General features: G+C 28.9%; 3 protein-coding genes across 8 annotated transcripts in view; 1 reads left to right on the top strand and 2 right to left on the bottom strand.

Moving 5' to 3' along the window:
- Window positions 1-14,802, bottom strand: part of LOC126839751 (macrophage migration inhibitory factor homolog) — a 95,468-nt gene that overhangs the window by 39,728 nt on the left and 40,938 nt on the right. For 2 of the 6 annotated variants that reach the window (XM_050575193.1, XM_050575175.1), the window contains exon 3: window positions 14,375-14,528. The exons of the other annotated variants lie outside the window; for them this stretch is intronic. In XM_050575193.1, coding sequence (XP_050431150.1) covers window positions 14,450-14,528 — 79 coding nt within the window. In that variant the 3' untranslated portion in view covers window positions 14,375-14,449. Of the gene's footprint in view, window positions 1-14,374; window positions 14,529-14,802 lie in introns of those variants that run through there. 6 annotated transcript variants of the gene reach the window in all.
- On the top strand, window positions 6,779-11,882 carry LOC126839676 (splicing factor ESS-2 homolog). Its single transcript, XM_050575087.1, has 6 exons — window positions 6,779-6,992; window positions 7,695-7,854; window positions 7,983-8,102; window positions 10,164-10,264; window positions 10,379-11,007; window positions 11,137-11,882. Exons 1-6 carry the CDS (start codon window positions 6,942-6,944, stop codon window positions 11,441-11,443), a joined length of 1,368 nt encoding a protein of 455 aa, XP_050431044.1. The 5' UTR covers window positions 6,779-6,941; the 3' UTR covers window positions 11,444-11,882.
- LOC126839720 (macrophage migration inhibitory factor homolog) lies at window positions 11,154-12,330 on the bottom strand. The gene is made up of 3 exons (XM_050575140.1): window positions 12,056-12,330; window positions 11,663-11,844; window positions 11,154-11,597 (listed from the first exon to the last, which is right to left on the bottom strand). The coding sequence occupies exons 1-3, from the start codon at window positions 12,161-12,163 to the stop codon at window positions 11,516-11,518; spliced, it is 372 nt and encodes a 123-aa protein (XP_050431097.1). The 5' UTR covers window positions 12,164-12,330; the 3' UTR covers window positions 11,154-11,515.

Raw genomic sequence — 14,802 nt, 5'->3', positions numbered from 1 at the left:
GGAAACATTATTACGGTCGCGTTAACTAACTTGAGTCATTGAATGTGAAAATAATTCCAGCATTGTCTCACGCAAGTACAGTCTAAATCAGTACAGAAATAGTTTAGTACAAAATGAGTTAAAGGAATTATTTATTATGTTAATATAAATTAACATTCAAGAAGACGATTCAACGGGAATCTATGGATACAAGACCACTTAAGTAATTTTTTACTTTGTTGGTTTGAACTGTGCATAGTTTATACTGTTGCTTGATTTGGACTATACTGATATAAACGCATCTACAAACATATATTTTAATAATTCATAGATATTTTTCCGATTGTAAATTAAATCGAAATATAATTATCTTATTTTATGAGTATTATAAAAAATTATTATTAAAATTTAGTGCATCCTAGTTATAATTGAATGCAAAAAAATTGGAGACTCCGATTAGATCATTAATTGGTGAATCCTAGTAGAAGCATGGCTATAAAACTATTATTACTAGATATATTTTAGTCATTAAAGGTGTATTTGAGATTGATAAAAGTCAATACTATAAGTAATTAATAGTTTAAAAATGCTAAAATCTCAAATATAATTAATAAAGAGTGCAACAGTCAAATGTTACAGAATGTATAAAATACCCAATTTTAGATAGAGGTTATAGAGGACGTTTTAGTTTTGGTACAAAGCATCAGAAGTTGTTGGTTTTACTTTTAAAATTATGTAGCACCTTCTATACACCCGAAATTATATACAATTAGTACTTTGGTGGTACAGTTACTTAAAACCAGAATATTTATATGTAAACTAATTTTAAATATGAGATCATTTGTTCACAATAATTTATTATTTAATATTTAATATTTTTTGAATTTAACTATTTGACAAATTTGTAATACCAAAGATCCTTGTCACATTCTTAAAATAAATATGCTTATTAGTTTTTAAAATGTTTATCATTTAACCAAAAAATAAGCTTGTTATTTAATTTAAAAAAAAATAGCTACAAAAATGATTTTATTTTAACAAAAAAATCGATACGCTTCGAAAATCAATTTTTTTGATAAATGAAAAAACAAGTAGGTATCTATACTTTACTACTTTAAAACTTTGAAATTCTGGTAGTTAGTTGCCTCAGTATTCTAATCTGTTTTAATTTTAAAGCTTGTTAATTATTACTTCGAATAGAGACTGTCTGAGCGCACGGCAGTGCGACAGCCAAGTTGTAGCAATGTGAGTCTAAAACTAATTCACATGGTGTTTCTTACCCCCTTATATCTTTGCTTCCTCTTAAGATAGGCTTTTGAAATTTGAAAAACATATTAAGCTGTAGTAGTTTAAGATACTGTAAGAAATTAAACCCATTTCAAAAGGGGAGAATTGAGTGGTGTAATGTTATGGGCCAAAAAAAAGAACAGCCTTGGCTACAATATACCACTACCACAGACTATATGAAAACAGATAGCTCACTCGGCAAGTAAACAAAAACCAAGACGTCACATGACCAAAATGAAATCAGTTTGACCACATATCCGAGTATAAAATTTCGTGTAATGTGTTTCATTATAATATAGTAGTTATCATTTAAATCGTATGGTTGATAAGAAGTGTGTACATAATGTTGTAAAATAACTGCACAATTGTTCATATTAACTCATGCGGCTACACTGATACTTTTGCGCAGCCCTTATCAGTCTTATTAAAAATGTCCTTAAAATAATTCAGGGTACAAACATTAATCCTACATATTTTAAATTGAATAGTATGTTAATTTCATATTATCTTTCCATAATTGCGTACTATTTTCAACACTTGTAAAATTGCATATGTGGTTGTGTGTTGATTTAGAGAAGTGTTTTTGTGTGGGCTATTACTCATAGTATGTTATTCACAACGATACGTAGCTAAATAAACTTAGACGCTAAAACAATGAAGAACAATTGTGTGTTTTTACATACTAAGTTCTTTAATATTATAAAAACTCATTTAATAGTACGAAAAACCTGGCTACATAGACCATTGTTAAGTACTTTTATTTGTATTACTACTATTACTGATGCATGTTGTGCTATTTTATATCGATACGAATTTAAGGTAAATAAGACGTAAAAAACTAGGTCGAAGATTTTGTATTTGGTTTTGGTATTTAATGCATACAGCATAGGTGTATCGTGGCTAACAGGTAACTGTTTGAATAAGCATACAATCAAGCAACATCACATCAAAATAGGTTTTATTTTTATATTTCAATAAAAACACAACTTAAAACGGGATTTCAATACTTTTCCATGTAAGAAATTAAATATACAATTATTTAGAAAAGTAAGAACAATGATAAAACCATTTAATATTATCAAAAGGTTCCAGTTAAAAATATAATTAAAATAGTAAAATTATTCTTTAACAAATGTAGAAATGTTTGGGTGCCCTAAACCAATTGCAGCAAAAAATGGATAAAAATATAATTATAGTTTTTGTATTATTATTTATTTAGTTAAAATATTTTTACTAAAAAATAAATATTGGTTACCATTTTTTAAATATTTGGTTCACATTATAATCTATAATTATATTATTATTTGTTCTTTAATGGATATGTACAAATTGGCGCAAGATGTTATTAAAAACCTAACAATTCAGAGTTGGTTGCAATTTGGTTTAAACTTTATAAAAAAAAAACTAGAAATTTAGTGGAGTTAATGATTTAAAAAAGGCTTATTATATTTTCTGGGTTCATTATGCTAGGATGTGGTTGGGTATAAATCATAATGAGTTTTTATACGCGCTATTACTTGTAATATAAAAATATTCACTTTGAAGCGAAACTAAGAAAAGTAAAATGCTAAAAAATCAATAACAATTGTGTGTTATTTACAAACATTATTGTTTATTATGTGTAGGCGCATTACATACAACTATACATACATTCAGCCATTTAGGGTACGGAATAAAACCTGATATGTATTGACACTGGCACCAGTTCATCTGTCAAATTTTACTATCGACATTATATTATATTATGTAGGTTATCGGTTTCAAACAGTTTGGCGGTGTAACGGACCTACTTGTCTAGCTGGCTAGACTAGGCAAAGTGGCCGTCGATAAAGCTAAAATAGACGGATCCCCACGGGAAAACGGTTGGCTAGGCCGTTGTCTACGTCTAATTGGCCTTAAAGTCTCCCTTATTAACTTAATATATCGCCCGAGGAGCTAGAACGGGCGGTCACACTGTTAAATAATCTAACTCTCAGCTGCAGGCTACAAGATGTTTTATTCTAAATTAGGGTTTCTAAATAAAATACAAAATCATACAATATATATATATATATATATATACACTCTGACCTGGGTTGGACGATGAAATGGTTGGTCAAAGCGGAGTTGAAACGGACGCACACAAAAGATAGTCGGATGGGCGGCTTGTAGTAAAACGGCAAAAATATAGAGCGCAAGGTCGAGGATATTGGCGGTCCGTGATGGTAAAGTCAACTGGTTAATTAGATGATACGCGACGTGCATTGTCCTGTGTGTGCGACCGTTCCCCTACCTATAGTCGGGGGTGCTGTGTCAGTTGGTTTGGAACGCGAAGTAACGGTCAAGTGAAATATGATCGTTACAGCGGTGATGGGAGAGACAGCTTAAAAACATGAAGAATATAATAATATTATATAATATTTGTAATCTTAAACTATATTGGTCAAATAATACTTCAAACATTTCAGGAAACATATCATAAATCACCAACATCAAATACGTTTTAAAAGATAAAAACATACAACAACCGCAGTGTTTTACATGTCATTTCCCCAAAACATTTTTATTTATAACCTGTTTACATTGTAATACTAAAAATAAAAAAAACCAGTACAGTGGGGTCGGGGCATAGTGGGGACGGAGCATAGTTGGGTCGGGGCATAATGGTGACGGGGAGGTCACAGGTTTACAGGAATTTTTAAATCTGAAAGTGATAAAATCACTTTCGAAAAAACGCTTCGATGCTAATCGGTAGTTAGTATTTTCAAGCCAGTACAGTCCAAACCAAGCACAGTATAAACCAGCAAAGTTAGAAAGTTTTAAATGAAGGTTCTGTATTTACAAATGACCATCAAAGCGTTAATTTGAAAGTGATTTTATCCGAGAGGACTAGTACAGTAGAGTATTGGCATAATGTAATCAAAGCAATGAGGAAACGGAGAGGTCACAGGTCTACAAGAATTATTATAAATAAAAATGATAAAATTGAATAAAATCGCTTTGATGCTCATTTGTAAATACAGAACCTTCATTTAAAACTTTCTAACTTTGCTGGTTTATACTGTGCTTGGTTTGGACTGTACTGGCTTGAAAATACTAACTACCGATTTGCATCGAAGCGTTTTTTCGAAAGTGATTTTATCACTTTCAGATTTAAAAATTCCTGTAAACCTGTGACCTCCCCGTCACCACTATGCCCCGACCCAACTATGCTCCGTCCCCACTATGCCCCGACCCCACTGTACTGGTTTTTTTTTTTTGCAAAAACTTAGTGGACCAAATAACACATATACAATGTCTTGTTATATTTTGTTGGAATGGTCGACGATTCATGTTTCAATCGTTTGTACTCCATAGTTTAAATTATAATCGCTTATTCTCAATAAAATTAATATTTATGTATTATATACTTCCATTAAAGCAATCTCACACAAACTATTTATACTTCACAGATTATATTATTTCAAAGCTATATTATACTTCTATTTTACTAGATTGACAATGTACAAAATAAAATGCAACTAAAAAAACCTTTTCATAGATCCTTAAAATGTAAAGGGTGGGATAGTGAAACGGGTTTTACCATTTAAATACATTAGAAAATCGCCTCATAATACTGCCTCGTCCTGTATATTAATTTCTTGTTATTTTCTAAAGAAAAATCGATTTTCTTACATTTAAATTAAAATAAATCGTATACTGGTACTGTGATGGAGAAAACAATAAATTTTACCTACATATATTACTTATTAGTTAAATATTACTAACGTGTATAGCCACTAGCAGTCGGCTGTTGCCTGTTATTTAACAATAACCTTTTATGGAGATTTTAAAAATTGTGTTTTTTTAATAATAGCATAGGAGCAGTATCATGATGTTAAATGTTCACGAGATTTGATCTAGTCATAAAACAAAGTATTATCATTTATGACTTAATTATTATTAAAATTTATCTTAATAGTAATAGTACATAGTAATAAAATAATGAAATATTTTATACAAAATTAGAGCTACAAGTTGATAAACTAAAAAATTAAAATTAGCACGAAGCAGATTATCTAATATTAAACAATTTAAACAATCAAGCTTGAATCTCTTTAAATGAATAACAGTATAACAATATACAAGACATTAGTTTTCCTTTAAAAAAATTGTGTAATAAAAAAAACATTTTGAGGCGGTATACTGCATAAAAACCAACACTTAATCTGAATCCAAACAACAACAGTCCTCTTCATTATTTGCAGGTAGTTGGACATTATATACTCATAGTTACACTTCGGTAAGGTTATATAACGCAGGCTATAAAATAACGAGATAACGACAGTGGTTTTGTCGTATCAGAATCATTAAGTGTCTTAATAAGTACACGGATAGGTTTTTTTCCCAATCAATCGAGTTTCTACTATAATCAGGTACACGATTTAGTCGCCTGTGATATCATGTAATAAACACAATATTATGATACCGATCATTGGGCCCTAACCTAATCTAACACGGATAGACGTTACCAACTAATAATTTTTAGTGTCTGTTCGTTTCTCACATCTGGTCCACCGGGTTTTTAGTTAAAAAAAAAAAAGAAAAAAAAAAAATTGAATTTGTATAAACTTTAAGTCAAAAGTGGTACTTGAGCACAAAACCTAATAGTATCATTCTGCATAGATATACGTAAAATTGTTTTAATGATTTGATCAATTTTTTTTAAAGATTTTAGGTGTTTTTGTTAAAATATACGAAATCTGCGAAAACACAGTTTCCCGGCAATTAAAAAAAAACTGTAGTGCCGAATTTTTTTCCCGTTTAATATGTTATGGGTACATATGAGTTCCAACTACTGGCAAATTTTCAACCCAAAAGTTTCAAAATTACCGCTAAAAACCCCGAAAAACAAAAAAAATTGTACCCCCCCTAGGGGGGTGGGAAATGGGTATAGTTTAAGTTTGACACAACTGACGTGTGCGGGCATACCAAGTAATTATTTCTTATACATTTCAACTCGATCCGACTCTTTTTCTCGAAATTATAGCCAGTAAAAGTTCTAACTTAAAAACTCGTACGGTTTTTTTTTTGTTTAGTTTAAAAATTAAAATTTTAATATTTTTAGAATATTTAAAAAAAAAAGTGATTTCATTCAAACCTTCATCTACTTTTTATATGTATTATTAACTATTATCATCTATTATATGTCATGAAAATAATAGGTATATATTTTCATTTGAATTTTGATCTATGGTACATATATTACACCTTGTATTAATTACATTTAAGACAGTTATATGAAAAGGAGAACACTTAAATGCATAATGAAACTATGTACGTTATATTGTATTTTAGCAAGAATTATTAATTAGAATTGGTAATATATTTTTATAATTATAAAATACTTTTCCTTTTTGTATTATAAAATAAAATGTTCTTTGTTTTGTATTTAAATAATGGTAAGCCTGTAATTCTTGTGATGTTATCAAAAGTTTCATAACAATATTATTGTCCTTGTTATCATGATTAAGGTTTTTTCAGTATTCACAAAAAAAAAAAAAACTAAAAGTTAAAACGTATAACATACTTTTACCTATTATAATGAATTTGTAAAGTTATATTTTATAAAAGTCGTACATATTATTCAACTTATTACTGGTTACGAATTCTATTTTCTTACACCTACGTTTCAATTGTTAGTTTTAAGTTTCAATATGGCCAATCAAAAAGAACAGGCCGTTCTACCCGAAGAAGAGTATTTGGAGGTAATTTTATTACTGTTTACATAACATCATAATATAATTATATTAGCCACCTACATATTGGTATCGACTACTGTGGTAATTAACTATCGTAGTAACTATCTCCTAAAATGTCATTAGTAATCCTTTAGGCGATTTGAATTTACTATACCTACATTATATTAACCCTAACTAGTGTGCAGCAATTCTACTCATAAAATTGTGCCTTAAAATTATAGGTAAAATCAAACAAATTTGTATAATAAAAATTATACAACATAATAATATATACTAACTACAATCGTCAGAGCAGTACGAGAAATGGCACATCACTAGTTAAGAGTTAAACTTAAAGAAATTATCACTGAAAAATATTTTGTCTTTAGTTGCCAAATAAAAATAAATGTAATATAATATTAACATTTTCAAGAACCACTGGGAGGCTTATTTGGGATTAAAACGGTTTGTCGCCATCAGACAAGTATGTTTTATTAGGCGAGGTACGAAATAATTGTTATCGCAATAAAAGTGTACCTAATGCTTTGCTAATAATAATAATAATTATTATTATTATTTATAATCAATGCTGATAGCAACAATATAAATAATATCGAGTTATGTATGTTTTTATAAAGAGTAAAATAACTCAAAGTTTTGATGCAAATAGTGAAAGTATATTATATAATATTTGTAATTATTGCTCATTTGTGAAATTTATTTTTTTAGAATATTGGTAAAATCATTGAAAGAGATTTCTTCCCAGATCTGGAAAAGTGGAAAACTCAAAAAGACTATTTAGATGCCGTCGAAATAAATGACACAAAGAAACTACGGGAAATATACGAAAAATATAGTATAAGCAAAAGACTACTAGCTACACAGCCAGGTTAATCTTAAGAAATTTATACTCACCTATCCATCTTTAAAATTTGTTTTCCCCTTAGTATTTAAATTTAGATTAGATATTTTAAACCACACTTAGAACCCTAACCAAAATTAATAATTTATTTCTAGATGCCAGTCCAGATACTTTTGAAACGCCACAACCTTCTAAAGGGCCGTCATCTAGTAGAGCTGATGATTCAAGTATTATCGATGGTGGGAAAAATGATGATAACAAAACAAAAACTGTTGGTATGTTAATATCGATTAAGTTTAAAAAATGTATACAGTGGGTAAAAAAAGTCTCCGTACACTGTTGTCAAATTTTTTCAAAAACATAAAATGATAATTTAAAAGTTGATTAACTTCATATTTTTAACACACTTTTATTCAGAAACATATTAATATTTGTTTTTAGAAAAATAGAGCATATATATTAATTAGTTTATTTTATACATGTATATATGTACAACAACTTTGGAAAATAACAGCAAAAAAGTCTCCGTACATTTATTGATGTGTATGAATAACAGATAAAAATAGTACCGGAATAGGGAAAATCCGTATGGACTGAGAGTTCTACATATCAACGAGCATGTTATTATTGTTTTTGTAGCCATTAAGAACGATAGACATACGCTTAGTCCGTTTTATTCAATTCATATACATTGAACAATGGAGATACCAATTGCTATTCGTAAATTAGTAGTTAAACTAAGAAAAGATGGTAATTCTCTCAGAAATATTGCACAAACAATAAATAAATCGCACTCGACTGTACAATATATTATAAACCGATACAACGAAACTGATTCTTTTGAAGATCGAAAACGTACTGGTCGTCCCCAAAAATTGAAATCACACCAAAAGAGGGCCATTCTAAGGACAATTGTGACGGAACCAAAAACCAGTGCACCTAAACTGGCTGGTATGATTGATACTGACTATAATGTGAAAGTTGTGCCTCAGACCATTCGTAATGTTATTAGAAACGCAGGATATAAAGGTTGTGTAGCTAGGAAAAAACCCTTTATCAGTCAAATAAATAAAAGGAAACGTTTAGATTTTGCGAAGGCACACATTCATAAGGGAAATGATTTTTGGAAATCTGTATTATTTAGTGACGAAAGCAAGTTTAATATTTTTGGTTCAGATGGGCGAGTTATGGTGTGGAGAAAACCTAATAAGCAGATGGATTGCAAAAATTTGTGCCCAACGGTAAAGCATGGGGGCGGTAATGTACTAGTTTGGGGTTGTATGAGCGCTGCAGGTGTTGGTAATTTGGTATTTATCGATGGTATTATGGATCAACATGTTTATTTAAACATTTTGAGAAATAACTTACATGCAAGTGCTGAAAAACTAAATATTGGCAATTCGTTTATATTCCAACAAGATAACGACCCAAAACATACCGCGAAAAAAGTTAAAGAATGGTTGTTATACCGAGTACCAAAACAACTTAACACACCTCCACAATCACCAGACATGAACCCTATAGAACATTTATGGGAGGAAATAGGTAGACGTCTTAAAAATTACCAAACTCGAAACAAAGAACAATTAAAAAATGCAATACTAGAAGTATGGAACAGTATTGATTCTACTGTTTCGACAAAATTAGTAGAATTAATGGGAAAACGAATGCACGAAGTTGTTATAGCTAGAGGAGGGCCAACTGACCATTAATAACGATAATTATTACAATATATCATGTTAAAAATATTTATGTTATTTTGTACGGAGACTTTTTTTCCTGTTATTTTCCAAAGTTGTTGTATATATATACATGTATAAAATAAACTAATTAATATATATGTTCTATTTTTCTAAAAACAAATATTAATATGTTTCTGAATAAATGTGTGTTAAAAATATGAAGTTAATCAACTTTTAAGTTATCATTTTATGTTTTTGAAAAAAATTGACAACAGTGTACGGAGACTTTTTTTACCCACTGTATATCTAATTGTTATCTTTGTGTCTTAATAGCAAATCTGGACATTATTTAATTTTTATTTTTATTTAAGTACAATTTAGCCCTTTGGCTACTGCTGTCAAGGATTAAGCTGTTAATAGAATGAATAAAATGATTTCCAATAAAATTAATCTAATGTAGTACAGCCCTACAAGTATAGTCTATAATGCAGTAGTCAGAGGGTTAATAATTTCAACCAAATGTTTATTTGAACAAATTTATAAAAAAAAAAAAATGCATAATAAATGGCCTTAAATTCTATTAATGAGTTAATAAATTATTATAAATAAGAAATAGTAGTTTTCATTATTTTATTGTTTATGTTTTTTTTTCAGAGAATACCAGTTTAGATAAGTTCTTAAGTAAAACCACAAGTGAAGACAATCAAAGTTTCAATGATATTATTAAGGAATCAGAAATTCAATTCCGCAAAAAGGTTTGATTTTTTTTAAAATTTTAAATTATTATTTTAATTTATTAAAACTTAATTGTGTTTGCTTTCAAAATATTATTCTCCAATAATAATAAATAAACTTTTTTTTTTTAACAGAACGCTTGGTTGTTTGAAGGCGAAACTAAAGCTTTGGAAATGGTAGATACACTCCAAGTGCCATCTATTGAAGACCAAGCATCCATAACGGATAGGCCGTTTAACATGAACTCTTGGACATTCAAAAATAAAAATTACATTATGTATGTCCCCGACGGAGTTCAATTAACAAAAGAAGAACTAATAAGTATGGCTTCTAAACGACAAAAAATCGAACATTCTAATACGCGTCTTCGTCTGAATCCATTTGATGAACAACACAACAAACAGCAATTGTGTAGCTTGGCGCATATGCAAACTCGGCAGTTGGACGGCAAAATCGGTGTCGACGGCAAAGAATTAACTTCTTACACCCCTAAAATAAACGGATATGGTTTTGTCAAAACTCCTTCTCCAGCTCCGGGTGTCAACCAGAGTCCGTTGATGACTTGGGGAGAAATTGAGGGCACTCCGTTTCGTTTGGACGGAAGCGACACACCGTTGACACCTAATAATTCTGGGCCTACTTTTAAAATACCCGAACAGCCTAAAAGGGAACGATTGGCTCATGCCCTTGCTGAAAAAGCAAGTGAGAGCCATAGGAATAAAAAGTTTAAAGCCTTAGAAACAGCTAGAAGACAGTTATCAACGTAATTATAAAATTTAATTTTGTATTAAGATATTATATAGGAATATCATTGTATGGAAATAACCTGTTCTGATTTTTAAAAACGACTAGAGATTTTTTTTTTTTAAATATATTGTATTGTATTTTTTAGGCCTTCGCCATCTCATTTAATGACAAGTCCATTGGACAGATTGAATACCATGTCACCGGCTGCACAACGTTTAGTATCTAACCGTTTAAGCAGTGATAGAAGAAGAGATTTTGCATTGAGAGCGTCTTACAGCCCATCGCCACAATCGACGCCCACTCGATCACCAGCTATTTCACAGTTGAAAAGTGATTTGAAAAAATCTACACCCACAAGCGAAAAGAAACAATATGATGTACCTAAAAACTTGACCGATAATTTATTGAACATCAATGTTGCAAAACGTTCTAGAGCAGTTGATTTTTTTTAAATGGTTAAAAAAAAAAAATGAAATTAAACTAATATGTAAAATACTTTGTTGTACAGTAAATTAATTATATTGTTAATTTTGTAAAAACGCTAAGACAGTAGTGCTGAATACTGTTACGTTGCTCGCTTCCTGTTCGACAAATGATATTGATATGCTAAAACATGAAAATACTTTGTAAAAAAAAAAAAAAAATTGACTTGTATATTTTTATTCTGTTACTTTTTGTCTGGTATTTTGAAGTAATCTACAATGTGCTTTACCAGTACTTGAGCGTGCTTTACATTTTGTTCGGGAGTTATTTTCCCCGAACCGCCCACTATCTTCAACGTTCCCAAGACGCAACAGCCATCCACGCCGTGCCAATAAATATTTTGATTAGCGTTTACGTGCACTACGGAAAACTGAAATTCAATGCGACCTTTACTTTACTAACGTATCCAATGAATTAAGTGTTTTTTTTTGTCAACGTATCTATAGAATAGAACTTCAAAGAAATTTGTTTTAAATTTTGTAAGTAATGTTGTACTTCTAATCTTGTTTTTGGTTTTTCCTATGGCTATAATTTAAAATATACTTTAGTCCATTAAGAACACAGAATAGGTAAATGCTTACGTTTTTTGGTGTACTAAACATGTCTGCCATTAATTCAGCCGTTTTAATTCCAAAATCTGACGGTATTTTCGAAGGCTGAACATTTGTGTCAATTTGTAATATTGGCATTTTATATATTATATTTTCACGGACGAGCTACGGGTTTCAAAACGATTCTAAACCAATGTAATAATTGTAATTTGTTTTTTGAAAAATATATGATTGTTGTTTTATAAAATACAAATCAATATAAATTGTGTTGGCTAATCTCGAGTGTACGTCTTAAAACGTTTAAGTTATTATCTGGTTATCCGTCTTATTATATAATAATAAATGGTAAGTAGTAGCTGACCTATGACTGTATATGTGTTGTACCTACTTAGTAATACTATTAGTGTTTTTTTGCGGTAATACAATTTTTTTAAAGTTATATTTTGATAATTTATGATTTAATTGACAGATAAACAAATATCGGAATATTTTTTCTTTAATGTCGTATCATTGGTAATAGTAGGTTGATAAATTAAGTCTACCTATTGGCTATTATTTCAAATGTAATTAGTAATTAACTATATCTATAAAGTTATTGTTGGCCAACTCCAACAAAATACCGAAAGTTAAAAAGTTATTTGATATACTTCTACTTATAAAACCATGAAGGACAATAAATATATTATTTAACATCAAACATATTCGATTTTTTTGAACGTGGCTAAAAATAAGTACAATAAGTAGGGTTTAAACATGTCTAAAATGGTATTAATAGGATTAGAAGCGGGTTGTTTTTAAGGAGTTTTATATAGGCAACATTTAAGTAAATTGTGGTTTTAATAAATTTCGACCATGTCAAGTTACTTTCCAGTTAATTTCTAAAAGCTGCATTGGTTATTTTCAATTTATATACTTTTTTCAATGAGTAAAGGCTGTTTTGTTTTTTTCGACCTAAAAGCCTGTCAAAATTAAGCATACCTACCGAAATGATCAGGTTTCAATTTTGCAAAGAGATTCGATTTGTTTAACTACTTTATTGGGTTTATATTTAGAAACCCGATTTTTATTTTAAAAAATCAGTTTTTTGTAACTAAATAAATTAAATTTGAAAATTCTTCAATATAAAAAAACCTTTTTTTTTACATGAAAAATGTAAAAGTCCGTTTCTGGCAAAACTCAGAGAAGTAGCCAAAGAAATCATATCTATTTACAGAATTGAAATCGGACCATCCTAAATAGTAGAACTGTTGTCAGGCAGCCTGAATATTTAATAATTAATCTCAGGCTTTTATGTCTAAAACGTTAAAAAAACCAACCTTTTTCAATCCTTTAAAAACTATTATTTTATATCTAAATTCAGAGTCTAAGAATTAATATGTACATTTTAGTTTCTTTAGCTTTGAATATATAAATATATATATATATATTTACATTTTGATTTCAACCAAACAAGACCTAAATATAAAGAAAGATACATATATGTATTTATACTATAGTGTATACTATATTGAAGACATAATATTGATATATAGCGTTTACTTCAAGTATGAAGAATATTTTTTACGATATTTTATATATATATATACCTATTAATTATTTGATATGCCAGGTGATTACTTTAACGCCCTACACAAGTTTTCATTTAAAATTATTGACATTAGCACTATATTACAAAATTAAACAATACTCAAATTTTTATATTTTTTAGTATTTTATAGAACTTCATCGACTTTTGAAACTTAAATAGTAACACATATATGTATTTGATAAGCTTTTTAATTTAAGAATAATTTGCTGAAAACTTTGATTAGTACGATAGCCAGTTTTGAATAAATAGTTTTAAAATTATTAAAACAACAACCGATACCATAACTTAACACATGTTAACTTATTAACAATAAGTCGATAAACAGTTTTAAATAGTTATTTTTAAAGTTTAAAGTAATTTAAAATTAAAATTTCTTAGAACTATTTATTCAAAACTAGTGACTGGTTATTGACCAGTCGAATTTTCCAGTGAATTATTCTTAATTGAAAATTTCAATTAAATATAGGTACATGTTGCGAAATAAATTTTAGGAGTTGATAAAGCTCTAGAGAATACCAAACAACATTACAGTTTGAATATTGTATAATATTGTAGTATAGCATAAACAAAAAAGGTTTTTAAAAATTAAAAACTACAAAATTGCCATTATTTTAAGAATAGTGTGGGTCGTTAAATGACCCACTTATGTCTAATATAATTTTACATTTTAAAAATAACAAAAAAAAACTTACCACCTAACACACAATTTTATGAACTATGATTGAATATTAGATACGTCAGCTTTACAAAATATAGAAAAATGTCTACAACAATACTTTATTTCATCTATTTATTAAAAAGTGCAACTAACATAATGAACATATTGTATAATTGTTTTATAAAATCTTTTCTTCCAAAGTAGTTCCTTGGACTCCGATGTTCGACGGCTTTTGATCCACAAACGAAATATATAATCTACAAAATAAAAACGAAATTCCACAAATTTACTGTATAGTTAATTAATAAGCTTGTTTTACAATAAACTGTAGTATTATTAATTGTAATGAAATATCATAAGAGCTGTCATTTTAAAAATATTATAAGGTTATGTAAGAAAACTTTAGCTTTTGTTTTATCGGTATAAATTATAATATTATGACGATTCACTAATTTTTGCGTTCCATAATAACATTATACTTAATTTACATTTTACACTCAAACTAACAAAATAAGGATAACAAAAATTAAA

Source organism: Adelges cooleyi, unplaced genomic scaffold (genome assembly GCF_023614345.1).
Source record: "Adelges cooleyi isolate 19-005CV unplaced genomic scaffold, UGA_ACOO_1.1 ACOO_flye_CR_arks_rails_tigmint_CR_PRNA_108, whole genome shotgun sequence".
Classification (NCBI taxonomy): Eukaryota; Metazoa; Arthropoda; class Insecta; order Hemiptera; family Adelgidae; genus Adelges; species Adelges cooleyi.
This window is presented reverse-complemented; position numbering and strand designations above follow the sequence as displayed.